Source organism: Pelodiscus sinensis, chromosome 27 (genome assembly GCF_052426305.1).
Source record: "Pelodiscus sinensis isolate ZL-2025 chromosome 27, ASM5242630v1, whole genome shotgun sequence".
NCBI lineage: Eukaryota > Metazoa > Chordata > Testudines > Trionychidae > Pelodiscus > Pelodiscus sinensis.
Window position 1 is genome coordinate 10,622,265 of NC_143078.1, and position 18,431 is coordinate 10,640,695.

Below are 18,431 nucleotides of genomic sequence, written 5' to 3' on the forward strand. Positions count from 1 at the left end.
GCGTGCGTGGGGGGGGAAGGGGAGGATGACACAGGCAGTGTGGCACGTCCTCCAGGCAGTACAGAGGTCTGGCTAGTCCTGGCCCTGCCCCCTCTTCCCTGAGGCTCCGCCCCTTCTGAGAGCATGGAGTTGTCGCCTCCTCTTCCTCCCCCCTCCTCACCCCACCCCCCGTTGCCCAGGGGCCTGGCATAGCCCCAAGATGTTGCTCTTTAGGAACCTCCCACCTATAGCTCTTCTGTGCATAGGCTTTGACCGGGGAAGGGGGCTTTGATGAAGAGGAGTTTGGGTTTCTTGCCTCAGGTGTTCATAGGCTTGGAGGGGGGTTGTTTCCCTTAGGGCAGGGTGGGGAACCTTTTTTGGGTCGGCGGGCCACTGACCCACAAATAAAATCAATTGAGGGCCACTCAGAAGTGAGGACTCCCCCCTCCAAAAAAACCCCGCCCTGACGAGGCCCCTGACTGAGACACTCCCCACATTCCCCTTACACACCAGGACCTAGAGGGGCCCGTAGATTGTGTGTGTACCCGGCCCCTCGGCCTGAGGCTCCCCACCCCTGCCTTACGGCATCACCTAGCAGATGGGATCTGCCCTGGATCCCACCGCCCTTCAACCCGTGCCCTCTGGCTAGCAAACAGCTCACAGTCCCTCCTTGAGCACATTAGTAGAATGAATAAATCTCTTGGACAGCTCCTGCCTCCTCCCTTCCTGTGTGTATATGGGATTCCTCCTTCAAACAAAGACCTGATTAAAGGAGGGAGGCACAGAAAGGCCACAACCCTTATTAAAAAATAATACCACGGCACTGTACAGTAACGACTCAGTAACCCGACTGTAAGGAGCAGCCCGCCGTTACTGAGCAGGCTGTCACGGGCGTGCGTGTGGATCTCTCTCTCAAACCAGAAGCGCTGGGCGGGCCAGGCTTCGGGGAGCGTGCCGAAGAATTTCAAGGAAAACAAAAAGGATTCCGTTCGGCTGTGTCAAACCAGTCGGTGCAATTGAACAGCCGCCGTGGGATTCGACAGACCGCTTCCACGTGCCTCCGTTCCGTGCAACGGGATGTCAGAGCAGCTTTATCACGGCGTTATCCCTGCTGGTTTCACGAGGGGCTTTTCCAGAAAGGAAGTGCTGCTCTCAGGGAAGTGGGGGTAAAGCTGCGGATGTCAATGGAGTGCCAAGGTTATTGGCTGAGAGCCGAATGGGGTGTAGGAGCCCACCGGTGATTAGGCCCCCGTTGTGCAAGGTGCTGCACGAAGTATGCAAAAATCCCCACTGCAGTGAGTCTTAGAACCTGCCTCAACTCATTTGGCCTCCTGAGGCTCTCACTTATAGGCTCAATGTAGAGGATGGGGTTTGGGCTGGGCTCTCAAAATGCACTCCTCTCCCTTCACTAGATTTCAGCCCACGCTTGCACATCTACAGTGTTGCGCAAGCCTCAATCAGCTGATCTGGGCTTGAAGATTCGCTGCCGTGGGTGGTTTGTATTTTTAAGCGGAGATGCACCCAGAGCGAGAGACAGCCTCTGCCCCAAAGAGCCCACGGCCTAATCAGACGAGGCAGACTAAGGACTGGAGGGGGAAGAGCCACAGAAACACAGATGGTCAGCAGCAGAGCTGGGATGAGCCCTCATTAGACTAGCCTTGGCCAAGAGAAGTAACTCCTGTGACTTGCATACAAATACATTTTAATGCAACGCCCCCTCTGGGTGGAGAGGATGAGACCCACCCCTGAACTGGGAGATCCTTGCTCATCGGAAAGCCCATCACGTCGACCGAGAGGCCGCTCACAGCAATTTTTTTGTCTTCCGCTGCACAAGGTCTTTCCCCTTGCCTAGAAAGCTGCTGTTCACTGCACCGCCCACTGTCAGGGTCCGAGCCCAACCACTACGGTCTTGGGGAGCTACCATGTGGTGCTGCCGCTTTGCTGCTAGCTCGCTAAAATAGCTCAGTCACACCTGGCTTGGGTACGCCCGCCTGTGCTGCAGTGACACTGCCCAATTGCAACACAGATGGACCCACAGCGGCGGCTATAACATGCAGGACTGCACGCCACAAAGCAGCAACCCCTTGGAAGCGCAAGGCCTGGAGTCTTAACACTTCGGCCTGCTTCGCCGACCTGTCGTTTGGGTGCTATTTATCAAGGGGCGTCTCTCCCATCTTGTCTCAGTTCCTTTGCTTTCAGGTGGCCTCCCGGCCAAATTTTAACATGGCTTTTGCATTTCAGCAGAGTATTTATTTAGTACCAGGCTTGTCTGCTCTGTTTGCCTCTCATCTTTGTCTTGTCTAATGATGTTTGCTTTATGCCCTGGCCCGACTTCCCCTCCCAACTCTTGCCTCCATCCCATCGTGCTCGAGATTTCTCTGCCGTTGCTGCCGCACACACAGTCACCCCAACACCCCCCCATTACCCCTTCCTCTCCTCTCCCTTCCTTCTCCGTGTGCTTTGGGCTTGCCCAGTGCCTCCTACCTGCCACTCACCCAGGACTCTGGGAAGAAGCCGAAACATCAGATCTGGTTGAGAACAGTGATTGGTTGTTTTTTGATGGAAGAAGAGGGAGACATCTTCCTCTTTTTTGCTTTTAAAGACTTTTTCCATCTCTTCCCCCTCGCCACTTCCTGCCCCTTCTTTCATGGGGCAAAATGGAAAAAATAAGACATGGATAAAGGGGAGGAAAAAGGAAATAAAGGGGAAAAAGCCCCATTCAAAATAATATGTTAGTTTCCCCTTCCCATAAAAAAAAAAATTGAAAATTTAGGATAAAAAAAATTGTTTTTTTTTTGCATAAATGTTCATGAAGGAGGGGGAGGGAGGAGAGAGAAGGCATTTTTTTCCATCTTCAGATGTTTTCGAATGAAAAATTTTGGCCAGTTCTGCTGAATAGTAACATTTTGGCTTTAATGATGGGGAAACTGAGGCAGACAGGGGAAGTAGAACAGTGACAGAACCAGAAACAGAACTTGGAGTCTGACACTCATCCTCTCCTGTAGCCCTACTCCACCCCCAGAGTTAGGAAGAGAACCCAGGTGTTACGACTCCCAGTCTTTAAACCATCAATATCCCTCCTCTTCCAGAGCTAGGAATAGACTCCAGAAATCCCAACTCCCAGTGCCTTGTTCTAGCCAAGACTTACCCGCTGTGAACGGCGCCAGGTTTTAATGAGTGCGACGAGGGTGAAAATGGCATGTCCCCCAGACAGAAATAGTCTGCCAGCTGCGTGGGGTGCGATCGCGCCCGTGAGACCCCAGATGTGACCTGCGCAGGGCAGCCTTCGCAGAAGCACTCAGGCACAGGGCTGGCCTGGCAGGCAAAGAGCCGGTCCCCTGCAAATGCAATGCTGCCCGCAAACCATCAGGGGGAGTCGATGATTGGTGGAGGAACTCACGAAGCCATCCCGACAACGGGAGCCCTTCCCCGGCTTGTTTCACCGACCCCTTATCCAGAGCGCGGGTTAATGCTGCCGCTCACTCTCGGTGCGTTGGAGGGGAATTAAAGGAGTGACTAAACACATGCCTTTTTCTCCCTTCCGCGGGAAAGGCTGCCCCTTTCTCCAGCCTCCTAGAGCTACGTTCCCAGGACACTTGCGCAGCGGCGGAGATGGATTGTCCATGCGCCAAGGCCTCCCCGAGCAGAGGCAATTAACTTTCCCGCACCTTCTCTCAACAGGGCTGGTTCTAAATTCACACTGCCACACCAGGCTGGCCTCTCTGGGCTGGCAGATCCTGATGAGCAGGGGGTGAGGTGAAGGGGGCAGAGAACGGAGAAACGTTCAAGCGATAGCAAAGGCAAGGAAGGAGAAGAGAGAGCAAGGTGTGCCGATGGACAGAAGGATGGCGGAGCAAAGGAGACTTGGATCCCTAATCCCTAGTTTAGGGATAGCACCAGCCCTTGTGCCCCTTGAAGGGCGGATGACAGTAAACCAAGAGGAGTAATGGTTGAAACAAGCTCTTTGTGACGCACCGTTATGGCTTAGAACAGTCAACAGCAGCCAGAAGATTTCTGGGCAGCTTAGCTCATGCTCTGCAGCCCCCGGGAAGGGCCCTGAAAGTTTGCTTTGCCAGATGCCCACCCTGCAGGAGCACCACATTGAGTGGCTTTCGCTACGCCTGTCCTACCCTCCCACCTTTATTCACCGTCAGTCACCCAGGGCACAGCCGCTAAATTCCAGCAGCTCACCCTAGTTTGGGGCCTGGCTTTTAGATTTCATTTGAATAAAAAAACGAGCGTGTGCGAGAGAGATGTACAAAACTGACCGTGAAAAGCTTCCAGGCCTCCCGCCTGGCAGTAAAATTCTGCACCCTCTGCTGGCGGGGGAGGTCAGATTAGACAATCACAATGGTCACTTCTGGCTTTGAAGCCTATGATCCAGATTTTCACCGGATGTAAATCAGTATGGTTCTGGCCTGCAAACATCCCTGGTCTCGGTCACTGATCTGGTGATGAACTAAGACCAGAAAATCAAATAAATCGGCTTTGACTCTGTTTCATCACTTGGGTATCAGTCATTTGTCTAAAAGTCTCAGAGTGGTTGCCTCTTTAAAAAAACAAAACAAAAAAAAAAACCACCTTAGAAAATGAGAATGGTTCTTTAGCGCCTTAGAGACCAACTAACAAAATATATAGATAGCATCTTATTTTTTTGGTTAGTCTCCAAGGCCATGTCTACACTAAGGAATTATTTCAAAATAACTAAATTTGAAATAACTTCCGAAATAAGCGTATTCCTCAAGGAAATCAGGAGTACAGATTTCAAAATAATCAGGACATGTGGACGCTCTGTTTATTATTTCAAAATAAGCATGGTTATTTAGAATCATAGAGCTGGAAGAGACCTCAGGAGGTCATCAAGTCCAGCCCCCTGCCCAAGGCAGAACCAATCCCAAAATAACTCCCTAATGTAGACCTGGGCTAAAATGCAACAGGATCATTGTTATTCATTTGTTGGTAAGTCCTTTTTGTCCCCGAGATTGGGGCAAACTGGAGGGGAATCTCTCTTACATGACATTCGTTCAACTGGCCCCAATTCATGCTTTTTAAAAAAGTATAACGTGCACATGTGCCTGGGAGATTTCCTTGACAGATTATAAACCAAACAACACATACACAGGGAGTGAAATGAACGAAACTATTCGCCAGTATCCCACCCGAGAGCAGGAAAAGTAAAATGGAACACGTAGTTAAAAGGAAGAGATGCTTTTCAAATATTGTCAGTCTGAACGGTCTGAAAGATGGAAGGTTCATGGTGCACCGATAAATAGCTAAAGAAGCATGTCAGCAGTGGGCGTTATAAGGAGGACAGGTTGAAAGTTTTCTCTGGAGCCTGTTTTCTAGCAGAAGATTGGGGTTTTGACAAGAGTGAGTGTAGTGCCAGGGTCTCAAACTCAATGTACCTTCAGGCCAGTGACAGTCCTCAGATGCTCCTAGTGGGCTAAGTGGGACCTCATGGTTCCAGAGGGAAGGAAGCCTGTGTGTTACCCCTCCACGCTTCTCCTGCCGGCTTGCACTCTTTCTGTCCTTCCTCCTGTGAATTTCTCTGTCCCGCCTGCTGCCCCTAGGTGATTTAAACCTACCCCGGGGCCCCGGCAGCGGAGCGGGACTAGAGCAGCTTCTGGCTGCAGCTCTGTGCCACTGCGGGCATGTCTCTGTGGTCTGGGGGAGATGTGTGCAGAGCCATGGGGTGGTTTGGTGTGGCTGCACCAGACCGCATGGTCTGGGGGGCCCTGTGGTGGCTTCCCACACTGTCCTATGGACGGGATGGTCCTCCGTACTTAGGTTAGTGTATGGGGCCTGGGTGAGCTGGGTCTGGCAGCAGGGATCACCCCCCACCTCCCGCACTCACCGCGGCAACAGGAGCTGCAGGGAAGCAGAGATACGCAGCAGCCTGCTCCGCTCCGCTGCTGTCTCCCCAGCCAGCCACTCGGCTGCCCGTCGCTGTGGTGAAGCGGAGTGACCAGGGTGGCTCAGGAGACGGTGGCGGAGCAGAGAAGGGGCAGCTGCATAATCCCCAAGGCTGTGCCTCTCAGGAGGAAGGGGGCAATAGGGAGAGAGGGCGGAGCAGGAGCTGGACTTGGGGGAAAGGTATGGATAAGCCACAGAGGGGTCAGCCGCCACGTGCAGGCCAGACAGTGGAACTGCTCGGGCTGCAGGTGCGTGCGGGCTGTGGAGTTTGGAACCCCGGTATAGTGTCTGCTTTCTGCAGAAAATTCAGTTTGGTATATAAAAAATCCAAACGGCCTAGAAACGGAAATATTTTGACTGAGCAATGACCTCACAGTTGTGCACCTCCCATGATGCACTGCCTCCTTTGCCCTTGAGGGAAGACAATAGTGCATCATGGGAGAAGCCGTTAGACTAGGGACCCTGGCTTATAGAGTGGAATGGGGACAGGAGACATTTGACTTACAGATCCCATGAGAGGCTGTGGCAGCCTTACTGAATTAAAAAAAAAAATCTGATGAAATCAAAATTTTCCACGGGGGGGAGGGGACCCCACTGTGATAAACTCTAGTCATAAACCATGGATACAAGTGACTTACTGAGCTGCTGAAATCTATAATAATTGATTAAAGCATCTACCAATCATTTATCAGACCTTTCAAGAATGCCCCATTAGTATATAAATGCAACTCTAAAATATGTTATTTGAATCACAGATAAAGGCATTTCTTTTCCCTTTCAATGCTTTGATCCATGTTGTTTTGAACTAAAGCAAGTTCAGTTTTGTTCTGTTATAAATACCTATCAGGGAATAAACCCTAGCGTGGCAGGTGGATGGAGTAGAGGTCACCTAATAGTTATTTTTCTCTCTCATCGCAGATTTTATAATTTCCTAAACAAACAAGCAGGGAAACCTTTCCCAAGCTCACATTTTGTTCCCAAACAGAGCAGCTATTCACCTCTCTCTGTGGCCGGATCTCAGAGTAGTTATGTGTAAATTGCCAGTGCTGCTCAAGATGCTTTTGGGAGGCGCCACCAGCAGGAAATGGGGAGCCCTGATTCATCTCAACTCAGCAGGGTTTCCAAAGAACCGTAACAGAGAATCTGAAAACCAAAGTGATGGCTCCTCATACTGATCATGGGTGAGTGTTTGCTCGGTTGCAAGATGAACAGGTCTCTCTCATTAATTTTTCCCTATTGTGGTGGTGCCAAAAGCCTCCAAATTGAGGTTGGGGTTAGTACTGGATAGTCCCTGTCTCAGACGGAATAAACAAAGCAGATGGAGAATGGATTATTAAACCCATTTTACAGATAAGAGAAATGAGGCCCATAGGGATTAACTGGCATGCCCAGGTCACCCAGAGACTCTGTGCCACAGCTCAGAGCTTGTTCTCCTGAGTCCCCAACCAACGACTTTACCATTGGACCATCTGTTCTCTTTTTATATCCTCACAGAGCTTCCTATACAAACCACTGCTAGCCAGCGGTACAACCAGCAGCAAACTGTTCATTGGTAAGAGGCACATGCCAATTAAGGGTGAGTAGATTGGATTGGCTCAAAGAAGAAGCTCTTGCTCCCCCTCCAACCAACCCCTCTTCTGAACTTGTTCCCTCCCTGTTCAGCAGCCTCTGAACTTCTGAGATCCGGAGCTGGACACCAGGAGACCTAGGAGAGAGACGGCTCTGATGGGACTTCTGATCCAGAGGGGAAGTACCCACCTCAACACAAGAGCCACCTGCTTGAGATATTCCCCAACCTGGTGTCAGTCAAGGAGGGGTTCATTCAGATGGGCACAGACCTGAAACCAACCTTCTCAGTATTGCCCGCCCCTGTTACATGAGCACTAATTGAGGCCGGCTTAATGCCACATTGTCTGGGGCACGGAGGAGCCAGCCTGGCAAATAGCTTAAGATGACAATGCAAAAGATGCAAAAAGATGACAAAAATGGGCCCTTGACTTGCGCTGTCAATTCTTTGGGGGCAGGGAACTGTTCCTGTTACATGGCACCTAGCACAGAAGTCCTGGCACTAACGACACAAAGGAACAGTGGGAACAATAAAAGCAAGCCCAGAGCTTAGTTTAGGCCCCACTGAAGGGCCCATCAGTGTGCGAAGGGGCGAAGAAGGATCAAGCCAGAAGGGGCAAAGGGTGAAAATCTAAGAACTACGGCCCTGAACATGCGGGTTCGCTAGGCTTTTGAGGCTTGTGGGGAGCACTCCTCCAGTGCCCAAAGCTTCCTAGCTGTGACAGGGAGGGGGCCCCACACAGGCCTAGCAAGAGTTGAACCCAGCCCTGGGAGAGGTCTGGGGAGGTAGGGGTGGAACAAGCAGCTGTGGCAAGTATCAGGCAATTAGGGCCCAGCTAGGGCAGCATAAACAGGAGCCCCTGTTTATGCAAGAGAGCTCACTCTTGCTGTGGCTGCCAGGGAAGCTACAGACCCAACCTGAGACAGAACAGGGCTGGGGAGATGCAGGCAGAGCTGGGGAGCTCTGGCCAGGCAAACTCCCAGACTGCAGGGCTTGAGAGAAGGCCTGAGGGCACTAGGGCTGCAGGGAGGCAGCAGATTCACCCCTTTGCCAATGAGGAGCGGCCATTTCACACTGCAGTTTGCCTCTGAGGCAGGGGCTAGGTGAGGCCTGACAGGGGGTCGCTGAGGCAAGGTGGGTGAAGGGGGCTGGGTTCCTTGGGAGTGGAGGACCCCGGAGTGCAGGGGCATTGCTGTGGGGCAGTACGGGACACAGGGCCTGCAGGAGGCAGGTACTTGAGGGGCAAGACACCAGCCAGCAGAGGGCGCACCGAGGCTGAAGAGACAATTCCTAGAGTGACCAGCAGGAGGCGCCGTGACTGCAAATCCGACCTCGTTATATCAACTCTAAGTTTCACAGGCTCTAGCAATACTGGGCCAGTCTGGGGTCAGGCTACTGAAAGGAAGGCTGCTCCAGAGGGCAGAGCATGGGAGACCGCAGTCCTGGATCTCATCCCTGGATCAACTGCTGACCTGCTGCGTGATCGGCCACATCACTTCTCCCCCTCTCTGTGCCTCGGTCTCCCCCGTTGTATTCGGGCTGCAAACTCTTTGGGGCAGGGGCTGCCTCTGGCTCTGGCTATGTGCAGCACCGCGCTCAAGCAGGCGCCGATCTTAGTCTCGAAGCGCTATCGCAATACACATCAATCAAGACCAGTTGGGAGCCTGCAGGAGCCAGGGATGCCAGACTCCACTGGAGACAAGTCCCTTCAGTTCGCCCCCCTCCCCCTCTCCATCCAGTTAATAGGCAGTCGGCTCGGCTGAGCGCTTATCAGGGTTTGACGGCTACACAATGACTCCGGCTTCCGGTCGGAGGGAGTGATCGTATCAGGGTCTGCGTGTGACACTGGCAGAATTATGTCATGTCTGGCACATGGGACGTTACGTTGAGGGGACTGACCGGAAACCGCAGGAATGGGACCCCTGCACTTTCCCCACTGGAGACCCCGCGCCCCAGTTCCTTCACTTCAGCCCCCCATGAGGGTCTCTCCAGAGCCAGACCAATGGCAAAGGCACTGAGGGGACTCTGAACAACAGAGGGGAGGTGCACAGAAAACCACAGACCGAAGGGGCCAAGCTCAGGCCTGGCACACGTGGGAGCAAAACTGCTGACATTCCAGGGGCAAGTAGGACCAGCCATCTGGAAAACCAGGTTTGGGGGACTCTAGGCTCCTATGTCGCTCAGCACCCAGATATCAGAGCCCCATCGCCCTGCCCCGGGAATCCTGTCTTGTCCTGGCCTCATGAATCCCAGCCACAGGGAGGGGAAGCCGAGAGGCCCCCGCTGACAGCAGGACTCCACGGTGCAAGGCACTGTGCATGCACAGCCCCCCCGACGCCAAAGACCTCAAAGTCAGAACAGACGAGCCCGGGGCCGGAGAGACGAAGGACTGGTAGCCTCACCGGACAGGGGACGCCACGGCAAAGAGATGAAGTGATTTGCACAAGGCCAGGGAGCCAGTCTGTGGCACAGCCACAAGCTGGACCCAAATCTCTCGCGTCCCCTGTCGGGTGCCTTATCCACACCGCCATCCCCCCTCTCAGAGGAAGCCCGGCATTTCACCCACCTCTTCCAAGGGGAGCAACGGGCTATGGCTCTCTCAGTCTCTCCTCCTTGTCCTGAGTACCCTAGCGAGAGCCACGCTAGCTCTGGAGACCCAGCCAGAAACTTTTGCTGCTCGGCTGAGGCGTGTCTGTTTGTAGCGAGACACCAGCCCCCGGGTTATCATTAACCTTATTTTCTATTTCTAGAGTCTAATCTTCTTTTTTTTCCCCCCATACCCTTCTCCTGCCCCCAAAACGGGCAGGTTCAGCTCCAGACCTAGCTCCGGAGCCTTTCCGAGAGAGCTGCTCCGTCCTGCACCCATGCCCTGATGAGCTGCTACCTCAGCACACACCCTAGTGAGCAGCAGAATGCAGGCTGCATTCACATCCCACCTTCCCTGGAGTCTGAGGACACATTTGGCGGGAGAGGGGCAGGAAGGGAGGGTGTTAAATGCTTAGAAAAAAGAAGAGCCTGATTCCGGCAGCTCCCGCTGATTTCATGAAGAGCTACGGGGCTCAGCCCCTTGGGGGATCACGCCGTCAGATGCTGCAGAGATGGGGGCTGCAGGAAGCCCGAAGATAGATGGAGGGGTAAGTCAGGTGCTGGCAGACTAGCTGCTCCTTCTGAGCCCTGCAATCCACCACCCCAATCCCGTAATCCTCCAGTGCGCGCAATCTGGCAGCCCACAGAAAAGGTGTCGCTCAGCAGAGTTCAGTCTTTCGGCATGACATTTGCCCCGGGCACCATTTACATCCGAGGGACCTCTGTAGCTCACAGGCCTTGAGCTGTGCCCATCCCGGGTCACACGCTGGCCTCTCTGTGAAACACAGACTGCCTTCTGCCCGCCCCGAGGCACTTCCCTCCGAACGGCGAACCTGTCTGCGTCACGGCTTTACGCGGCACTGCTGCGTGATGCAACCAGAGGCGCCCCTGCCACAACCGCCGTGGAGACAGGCTCCCGAGGCCATGGGACATTGTCAGACTGGAGACGGCGCGGCCTGGGGACAAGCTCAAGGCTGTTTTCAGATGTACGGCCCAGCTAAAGTCTGCAGCAAATACCCTACCCCCAGCCCAGACGACACCACATTCCAATGCAGGCAGGCCGCCACGTACCACCGCAGCAGACAGGCGTGGGAGGAGTAAGCACTTGTCCAGCGTGCATACGGAGCTGCCCGGCTCGGCTGGGATCCGGAGCCCAGCTCTTGTCAACGCTCCCCCCACAGCAGACCCGGCTGTGTATCGCCAGCACTCCACGCAGGGTGCTGCGGCGGAAGGAGAGGAGGTGAAGAACAGAATCGCAGGCGGGGCTTTACCTTCCAGGTGGCGGTGTTCCTCCTGAAGTAGGCAAACATCCGGGTGAACCAGTTGTAGATTTCATTCAACGTTAGCTGCCTGTCTGGGGTCTCCAGGATGGCCTGGAATTCAGAGTGAGATGGGGGAGAGGGGAAAGAGGGAGAATTACTCCAGCGCCAATCCCAAGTATTTGCGTCCCTCACCGCGCTGCAGAAGACCCCGAGGGTCTGTCTGGGACAGGATGGGACTCGTCCACAGATCTCAAAGCACACGGGTAGGGTGCCTTGCCACTCAGATGCAGAGGCAAGGGGGGGCCTGCCTGCTGCTCAGGAGTGGGCTCCTGACTACCAGTCCGGTGCTCTACCCACTGGACCAAGCTGCCAAAAAGTTACATTGTAACTCACTCCACAGAACACTCGGCTAGCCTGGCAGGCCAAAGAGGAGCCTAATGGAGTCACAGGAAGAGGTCGCCCTTCTCACCCACCTTGTCAGACCTGCGTTTCTGAAGACTCACCCCCAGAGCCAAACAGCGAACAGTCAGAGCACTTCGATTTGCATTTTTCACAATCATAATTGCATATGCTAATCAAAGGCTCACACGTTTGATCCATGGGGCTGGAGGGGTTGACGGAGGCTATCGGAACCAGAAGCCCCAGAGGCTATGCCTGGATTTACTCCAAGGCAAGAGGCACCTGTGCTCTGAACAACCTGACAGCACCCCTGGCTGGGAGGCAGCATCCCTGAATGCGCCGTCTCTCTTGGATTTTAAGCCGTGGTGATGGCAGAGGACCCTGGCCACTGGCGCTTGCCCCTTATCCACAGAGCAGATAGAGCACTGGCAAAGTCTAGCCTCCCCTCCTACACTGCATCAGGATGGATCACCACCAGGGATGAAGGCGGGATCTCCACCTTCATGGACCAGCTCTTGGACCTCTGTAATGGTCCTCGTACCAAAGGCGGCAGGCAGTGCCCAGCGGTATAAGTAAGGCAGCACCCACCCACCGGGATCCCACTTCATAGCAGGTCTTCATGCACCATCGTTGTTGGAATGAAATAAATATGAACGGGCCAGAAGTGCCTTTTACTGGAGGATCGCTGAGTCATCTGCACGCTACCGGAGCAGCACCCGTCTACCCCTCCCCCCCCAGATTGGGTCTCTAAGGAATCCACCTGCCCCGGGGAGTTGCTATCCTACTTGGCTCACGAGGGGCAGAGAAGTCACCAAGTGAGTCGGTGGCACAGCTGAACTCTGGAGTCCCGCCTCCCAGTTCTCAGCCCGAATCCCCTGCCACATGGGACACAGCTGCCTTCACAGCCCCGCCCCCGGAGCTGGAGTGGGGTTCCTCACCTGCCGGATGAGCGAGGCGTACGTGAAGGGCGGCCGGACGTCTGTGTTTTTGTAAAACTCGTGATTCTGTGCAAGCTCTGGAGGGGGAAGAGAGAGAATAGGAAGGGATCGAGCCTAGCAAGTCACGCCAGGGGCGTATCAATGGCACCAGGATTCTCCGAGGCGAGGCGTGCCCTCACCCGCCCCCGGCCCCCTCTTACCTGAAGATATTGGGGGGCAGAATTTTTCAGGGTTTCTCCTGCGAATGGCCCCCATGGTCTGTAAGGTGGAGGAGCTGATGACGGATGGGCCCTGCCGCAAGGGGGTGATGGGAGCGGTGGCGGAGGTGGGGGGATGAGGTAAGCCATCTGGGAAGGTGTCTGAAGTGCTCTTGGAGAGGGTGGCACTCGAGACCAGGTTGAGCTGCACAGACAGGGCGGAAGAAATTGACAGCAGTTGGGAATGGATGCGGAGTTGGTCTTGGCTTCCATGCTGTGAGACAGGGCAGAGCACACACGGCCCTCTTACCCAGAAGGATGGTCACTACAGGGAGCGATCATGCAATGTTCCCTCTGATCTTCTCCAGGCACATGTGGATTTTTTCCCCATCCATGTGCAGAATAAAATGTACTGATGTGCACTGAAGCACATGCAAAAGTGCACCACCAACAGAAACAAACAGGTAGCTGTGAGCACTCTGGGCAGCATTAGAACCTAGTGGCTGCACATGCACCCAGCTTACAGGGAACACTGCTCTTGTTGATTCTACCAGCAGCAGGAAAACAACACATTACAGCTCCAAGCGAGCCTGGAACCCTGAGTCTCTTAACCCTGAAGCATTTTGCAAGCCGACATGCCATCTATATGCAGGGATCACTCCACTCCCTGCCAAAATGCAGTCAGCTCTGGGCAGCTGCTGACCAGGATAGGAAGCAAAGCATTATGTGCAGGAAAAGAAAAAATCCTGGTTCCCGTGGAAACAGCAGGTGGAATTCGGGAGTAACCACCCAAGCTGATACTCAGACAGGACAATGGCTATTTCAACCCGGGCACGCGGTTGGCATCCAGCCCTTGGCATTACAGCTTGGGGGCAGGCCCAGGAGGACATGGGGATGTAGAGAAAAACCATGAAGAGATGGTGAGAGCAGGTGACCGACTGAAACACCAACCTTCCAGCGAATCAACTCCTTCAGGAGGACGGAGTGATGGTCCTAGACTACAGGAAGGCCAGCATTCCCTGGAACAGCCTTAACTAGAGGAAGTCAGCACGTGGGTTTTCCATGAGCCATGTCCTACTAAAGCACTGAAGGACTAGGGGAGCAACATGGCCCAGAGCCGAGCACAGACCCCGAAGCGTATGACTTGGGAATCATCGCTACCTGGACGTCACAACCGTACATGAGACACTAAGTACGCCAAGGACCCTGCCCGACTTGGACTGCCACTGGACCTGCACAGCTTGGCTCAGACCTCTGGGTGAGGCGAAGGTGACAGACACTAGGAAGGGGCTATGGAGGAGCTGGACAGGGATGAAGGGAGAGGTGGGGCGGGGGATGAGCGGCAGGTTGGTGCTTACAGGCTGACTGAAAGGCTTAGGCTCTGAAGGTCGCATGTGGAGGTGGGCCATCATGGCCTGGAGACGCTCACTTTCTTTCGCCAGCTGTGGGGCGGAGCAGAAGAGAAGAAGTTACTTGGTGCTGCTGGTAACTCCCCGGGCGCTGTAGCACCCCGCCTCCCAGGGACAGCTCATTGAAACGTGCTTCTACTGCAAGCCACCCCTCGCTTGGCCCCCGCACTGTCTGGCCAATGTTCCCTGCACGCCGCTATGTGACAGGGCAGAGCCGTTCCACTCCGTCCCGGGACGTTGGTTCCCCTGGGTGAGAGGCTGTTGGTGTTGAGGTCTACACTCCCCATTGAAGAGCTGCCTTTTCCCCTGGGGGAGGAAGACCTGGACGTGTGTGAATGGCTGCCAGAATGTCTGCCTCTGCCTCCGGCTGCACAGAAATGCAGGGGCTCTGGCCCCCTTGCTGTAAGAGAGCTGCTCCGTGGGCGGGGCCGAAAACTCTTGAGAAATGGAGTCATTCCGTGTAGCTTTAGATCTAGATCCAGCCAGCCTCCCCTCCCGCCCTTCACTCCTCCCTCTCTCCCACGCCTCAGCTCTCTGGGTTCACCCCATCGTGCTGCCCACGTGGCTGTCGCTCTCGATTCATGCCTCCCTCTAGCCGAGGACTCGATCTACTCCTCCCCACCCATCTTCTCTCTCCTGCCCACCCCTTCTGGTCCCTACCGGTGCACCTGCATTTCCCTCAGCCTCATATACTACCTGGCTGTGTCTAGACTGGCAAGTTTTTCCGCAAAAGGCTGCTTTTCCGGAAAAAACTTGCCAGCTGTCTACACTGGCCGCTTGAATTTCTGCAAGAACACTGACTATCTAATGTAAGAAATCAGTGCTTCTTGCAGAAATACTATGCTGCTCCCGTTTGGGCAAAAGTCCTTTTGCGCAAAAGGGCCAGTGTAGACAGCTCAGATTTGTTTTGCGCAAAAAAGCCCCGATTGCAAAAATGGTGATCGGGGCTTTTTTGCGCAAAAGCGCATCTAGATTGGCACGGATGCTTTTCCCGCAAAAAGTGCTTTTGCGGAAAAGTGTCCGTGCCAATCTAGACGCTCTTTTCCGAAAATGCTTTTAACGGAAAACTTTTCCGTTAAAACCATTTGCGGAAAATCATGCCAGTCTAGATGTAGCCTCTCTGTATTCCCACATTGCTTGTTGCTCTCCCCCAGGTACCCACTCATCCACCCAGATGTGCAACATTGCTTTAATTGTGTACTCCCCCGTGTATGTTTGTTTCTCGGAGTGCGGGGAAGGGTGAAATATTCACAGTGGCACAAGGAGAGATTCTGAGCCTTGGAGAGGCAATGGGATCTGACACCATCTCTCCTCGTGTCACCTTTCCTTTCTGCCTCGGCCCCTCAAACTTTGGCTTAGCTGATGGGCCCCGCTTTCAATCCAGAGGACACCCAAAGAGGCCCCCTTCCCGCCCCCTCCGGCCGACGAGGATCCTGCGCCAGGAGAGGCCAGCGAAGCCCGGCGAGGAAGGAGTTACAAGCAGCCGCCGGAGCAGAGTTGGCTGGAAGTTTGAGCGGCTCCGACACTCTTGCGCTGTCGTGGTGCTCATTAGAGCTGACAGATTTACCCTCGTGATGCAGACACTCGCGCCGCCGACACAGCGGGAGCGCCGCACTGAAAACTTTATAATTGGTAGCTCTGGTGGCAGCTTCTCCTCTCTGCGCACAGAGCTTTCTGCTCCCCCTTCAGGTCTCCCACCCCTCCTCCCTCTCTAAGTTCCCGTAATTGCTTTCCACCTCTTGCTTTAAGTGAGTGTTCGGGAACAGGATAGAATCACATGGTTTGACTCCGGTGGCTTTAGAATCTCAACTTCACTTTCCAACGGGTACTCCAGGGGAACTTTTTTCCTCCTTCCCCCCCCAAGTGTCCACCCCTTTTCCCTCCCTCGTCTCCTCCCTGCCATCAGCTTCATCCTACATTGCTTTAACTCCTGCCAGAGGCTGTCATGGCTCCATTACACCCGCTGCCCTCCCGGGGGCACAACTTCCGCTGAGAGCTGGGGGAGGCTGCTCCTTTTACTCCCTCACCCCAGCACAAGTGCGCACAACGTGGCTAAGAAGAGCAGCCCTGGAACCAGTTGCACCTGCTCCAGGGCTGGGATTCCCTAGGAAAAGGTAGGCAGGAGTCCAAGGGAGGAACTGGAAATAAAATGGCCAAGAGCACGCACACCCCTGGGCAATCAACACACAGAACACTGCAGTGCCTATGCACCTGTGCCAGGCGTTTCTGCATTCAGCACTCATGGAGAGTCGCCTCTGTGCCATGTGCACGTCATGAAAATAGCGCACACAGTTTTCATCGATTACGCCCTTCTCCTGCCACCCGCCTCCCGCTGACACCACCCCATCCCTTTACCCAACCTTGCCTGCGCTAGTGAGAGCCTTCTACAGCTGCCCTGTATCTCTCTTGCCTGAGTGTCTATTTCTTTGCAAACCTCAGCTGAAAACCCGAATTTCTTCTGCAGGGCCCTCTTTTGTTAACTAATTTTACAAAGCATATTTTGTGTCTGTGTCTGTGTCCCCTGTATGAAATGCACAGGATAAATCAAAGCCAAGACTTCCCAAAATAGGGGCCTGACAGTGAGCTCTGAAGTCTGCATTCAGGCACATAACACGTGGCCTGATATTTGGAAGCACTGAGCGCCCACCAGATCTAATGGCTTCAGGAGAAAGCAATTAGACAGATTGGAGGATTGGGACAAAAGAAATCCAATGAGGTTCAACAAGGACAAGAACAGAGTCCTGCACTTGGGATGGAAGAATCCCAAGCATTGTTACAGATGGGGACTGAATGGCTAAGCAGCAGTTCTGCAGAAAAGGACCTGGGGATGACAGTGGATGAGAAGCTGGATATCAGTCAACAGTGTGTCCTTGTAGCCAAGAAGGCTAATGGCATATTAGGGTGCATTAGGAGGGGCACTTCCAACAGATCTAGAGAAGTGATTATTCCCCTTTATTCGACTCTGGTGAGGCCACATCTGGAGTACTGCATCCAGAAAGGATGTGGACGCATTGGAGAGGCTCCAGCGGAGGGCAAACAAAATGATTAGGGGGCTGGAGCACTTGACCTACGAGGAGAGGCTGAGGGATTTTGGGCTTATTTAGTCTACAGAAGAGTGAGAGGAGATTTGATAGCGGCCTTCAACTCCCTGAAGGGGGTTCTAAAGAGGATGGAGAGAGGCTGTTTTGAGTGGTGGCAGATGGCAGAACAAGGAGCAATGGTCTCAAGTTGCAGTGGGGGAGGTCTAGGTTGGATATTAGGAAAAACCATTTCCCTAGGAGGGTGGGGAAGCACTGGGATGGGTTCCCTAAGGCAGGGGCGGAATCTCCATCCCTGGAGGTTTTTAAGTCCCAGCTTGACAAAGGCCTGGCTGGGATGATTTAATTGGGGTTGGTGCTGCTTTTAGCAGGGGGTTGGACTTGATGACCTCCTGAGGTCTCTTCCAGCCCTGGGATTCTATGATTCTAGGAGGACTGGGGTTTGGCTCTTGAGTTGGATACAGAATATTGCAAGTCCCATGGCTTGTGACCATTACCATGCATTCATGTAGACATGGAGCCATGGATGGCACTACATACACACCAATACATACACTGGGGCAGTGTCAATACCTCACGTGCTATAGAAGCACATGCACAGGACATGCAACATTTCTGGTTGAAATTTTCAGAGTAGCCTGTAGAAATTAGGTGTCCATCTTCCACTGAATTTCCACCTGAAATTCATGGCTTTCATTTCTTACATTGGCTACGCTAGCCTCTCTTTTTTGATTAAGCCTTTCAGTGTGTTTCATATGCACCTGAATGTGTAACCTGCCAAGGTTTGAGTGGTTGATTCCTCTCCCCGTTGCCAACCCACCTAGACTTGGTTTTGGGACATGGGCCCCAATCCTTAAGAGAGCTAAGGCTCCAATCTAGGAGGTGTGAGGTATGCAAATGGTGAAACATCCCATTTCCTGGCTCCCTGCAAGCCTGTGTCTCTGCTAAGAAAATGCTACGAGCACTGAAGGACCTCAAGGGAACTGACCCCACCGCAGACATAGCTGTTGCCCAGCACGTCACTCGGCTTTGTGGACCGGCTCCTTTCAAAGGTGCTGGGCCGACGGCCCGGAGACTGTTTTTTGTTGATGCCACACCAGACGCAGCAAGAGCGACAACAGGGCAGGCTGACATCAATTTCAT

General features: G+C 53.7%; 1 protein-coding gene across 11 annotated transcripts in view; it reads right to left on the reverse strand.

Moving 5' to 3' along the window:
* Positions 1–18,431, reverse strand: part of FOXP4 (forkhead box P4) — a 150,868-nt gene that overhangs the window by 19,764 nt on the left and 112,673 nt on the right. For all 11 annotated transcript variants that reach the window (XM_075910377.2, XM_075910376.2, XM_075910375.2 and 8 more), the window contains 4 exons: positions 14,200–14,283; positions 12,845–13,046; positions 12,645–12,721; positions 11,317–11,418 (listed from right to left, as the gene is read on the reverse strand). In XM_075910377.2, coding sequence (XP_075766492.2) covers positions 11,317–11,418; positions 12,645–12,721; positions 12,845–13,046; positions 14,200–14,283 — 465 coding nt within the window. The remainder of the gene's footprint in view (positions 1–11,316; positions 11,419–12,644; positions 12,722–12,844; positions 13,047–14,199; positions 14,284–18,431) is intronic.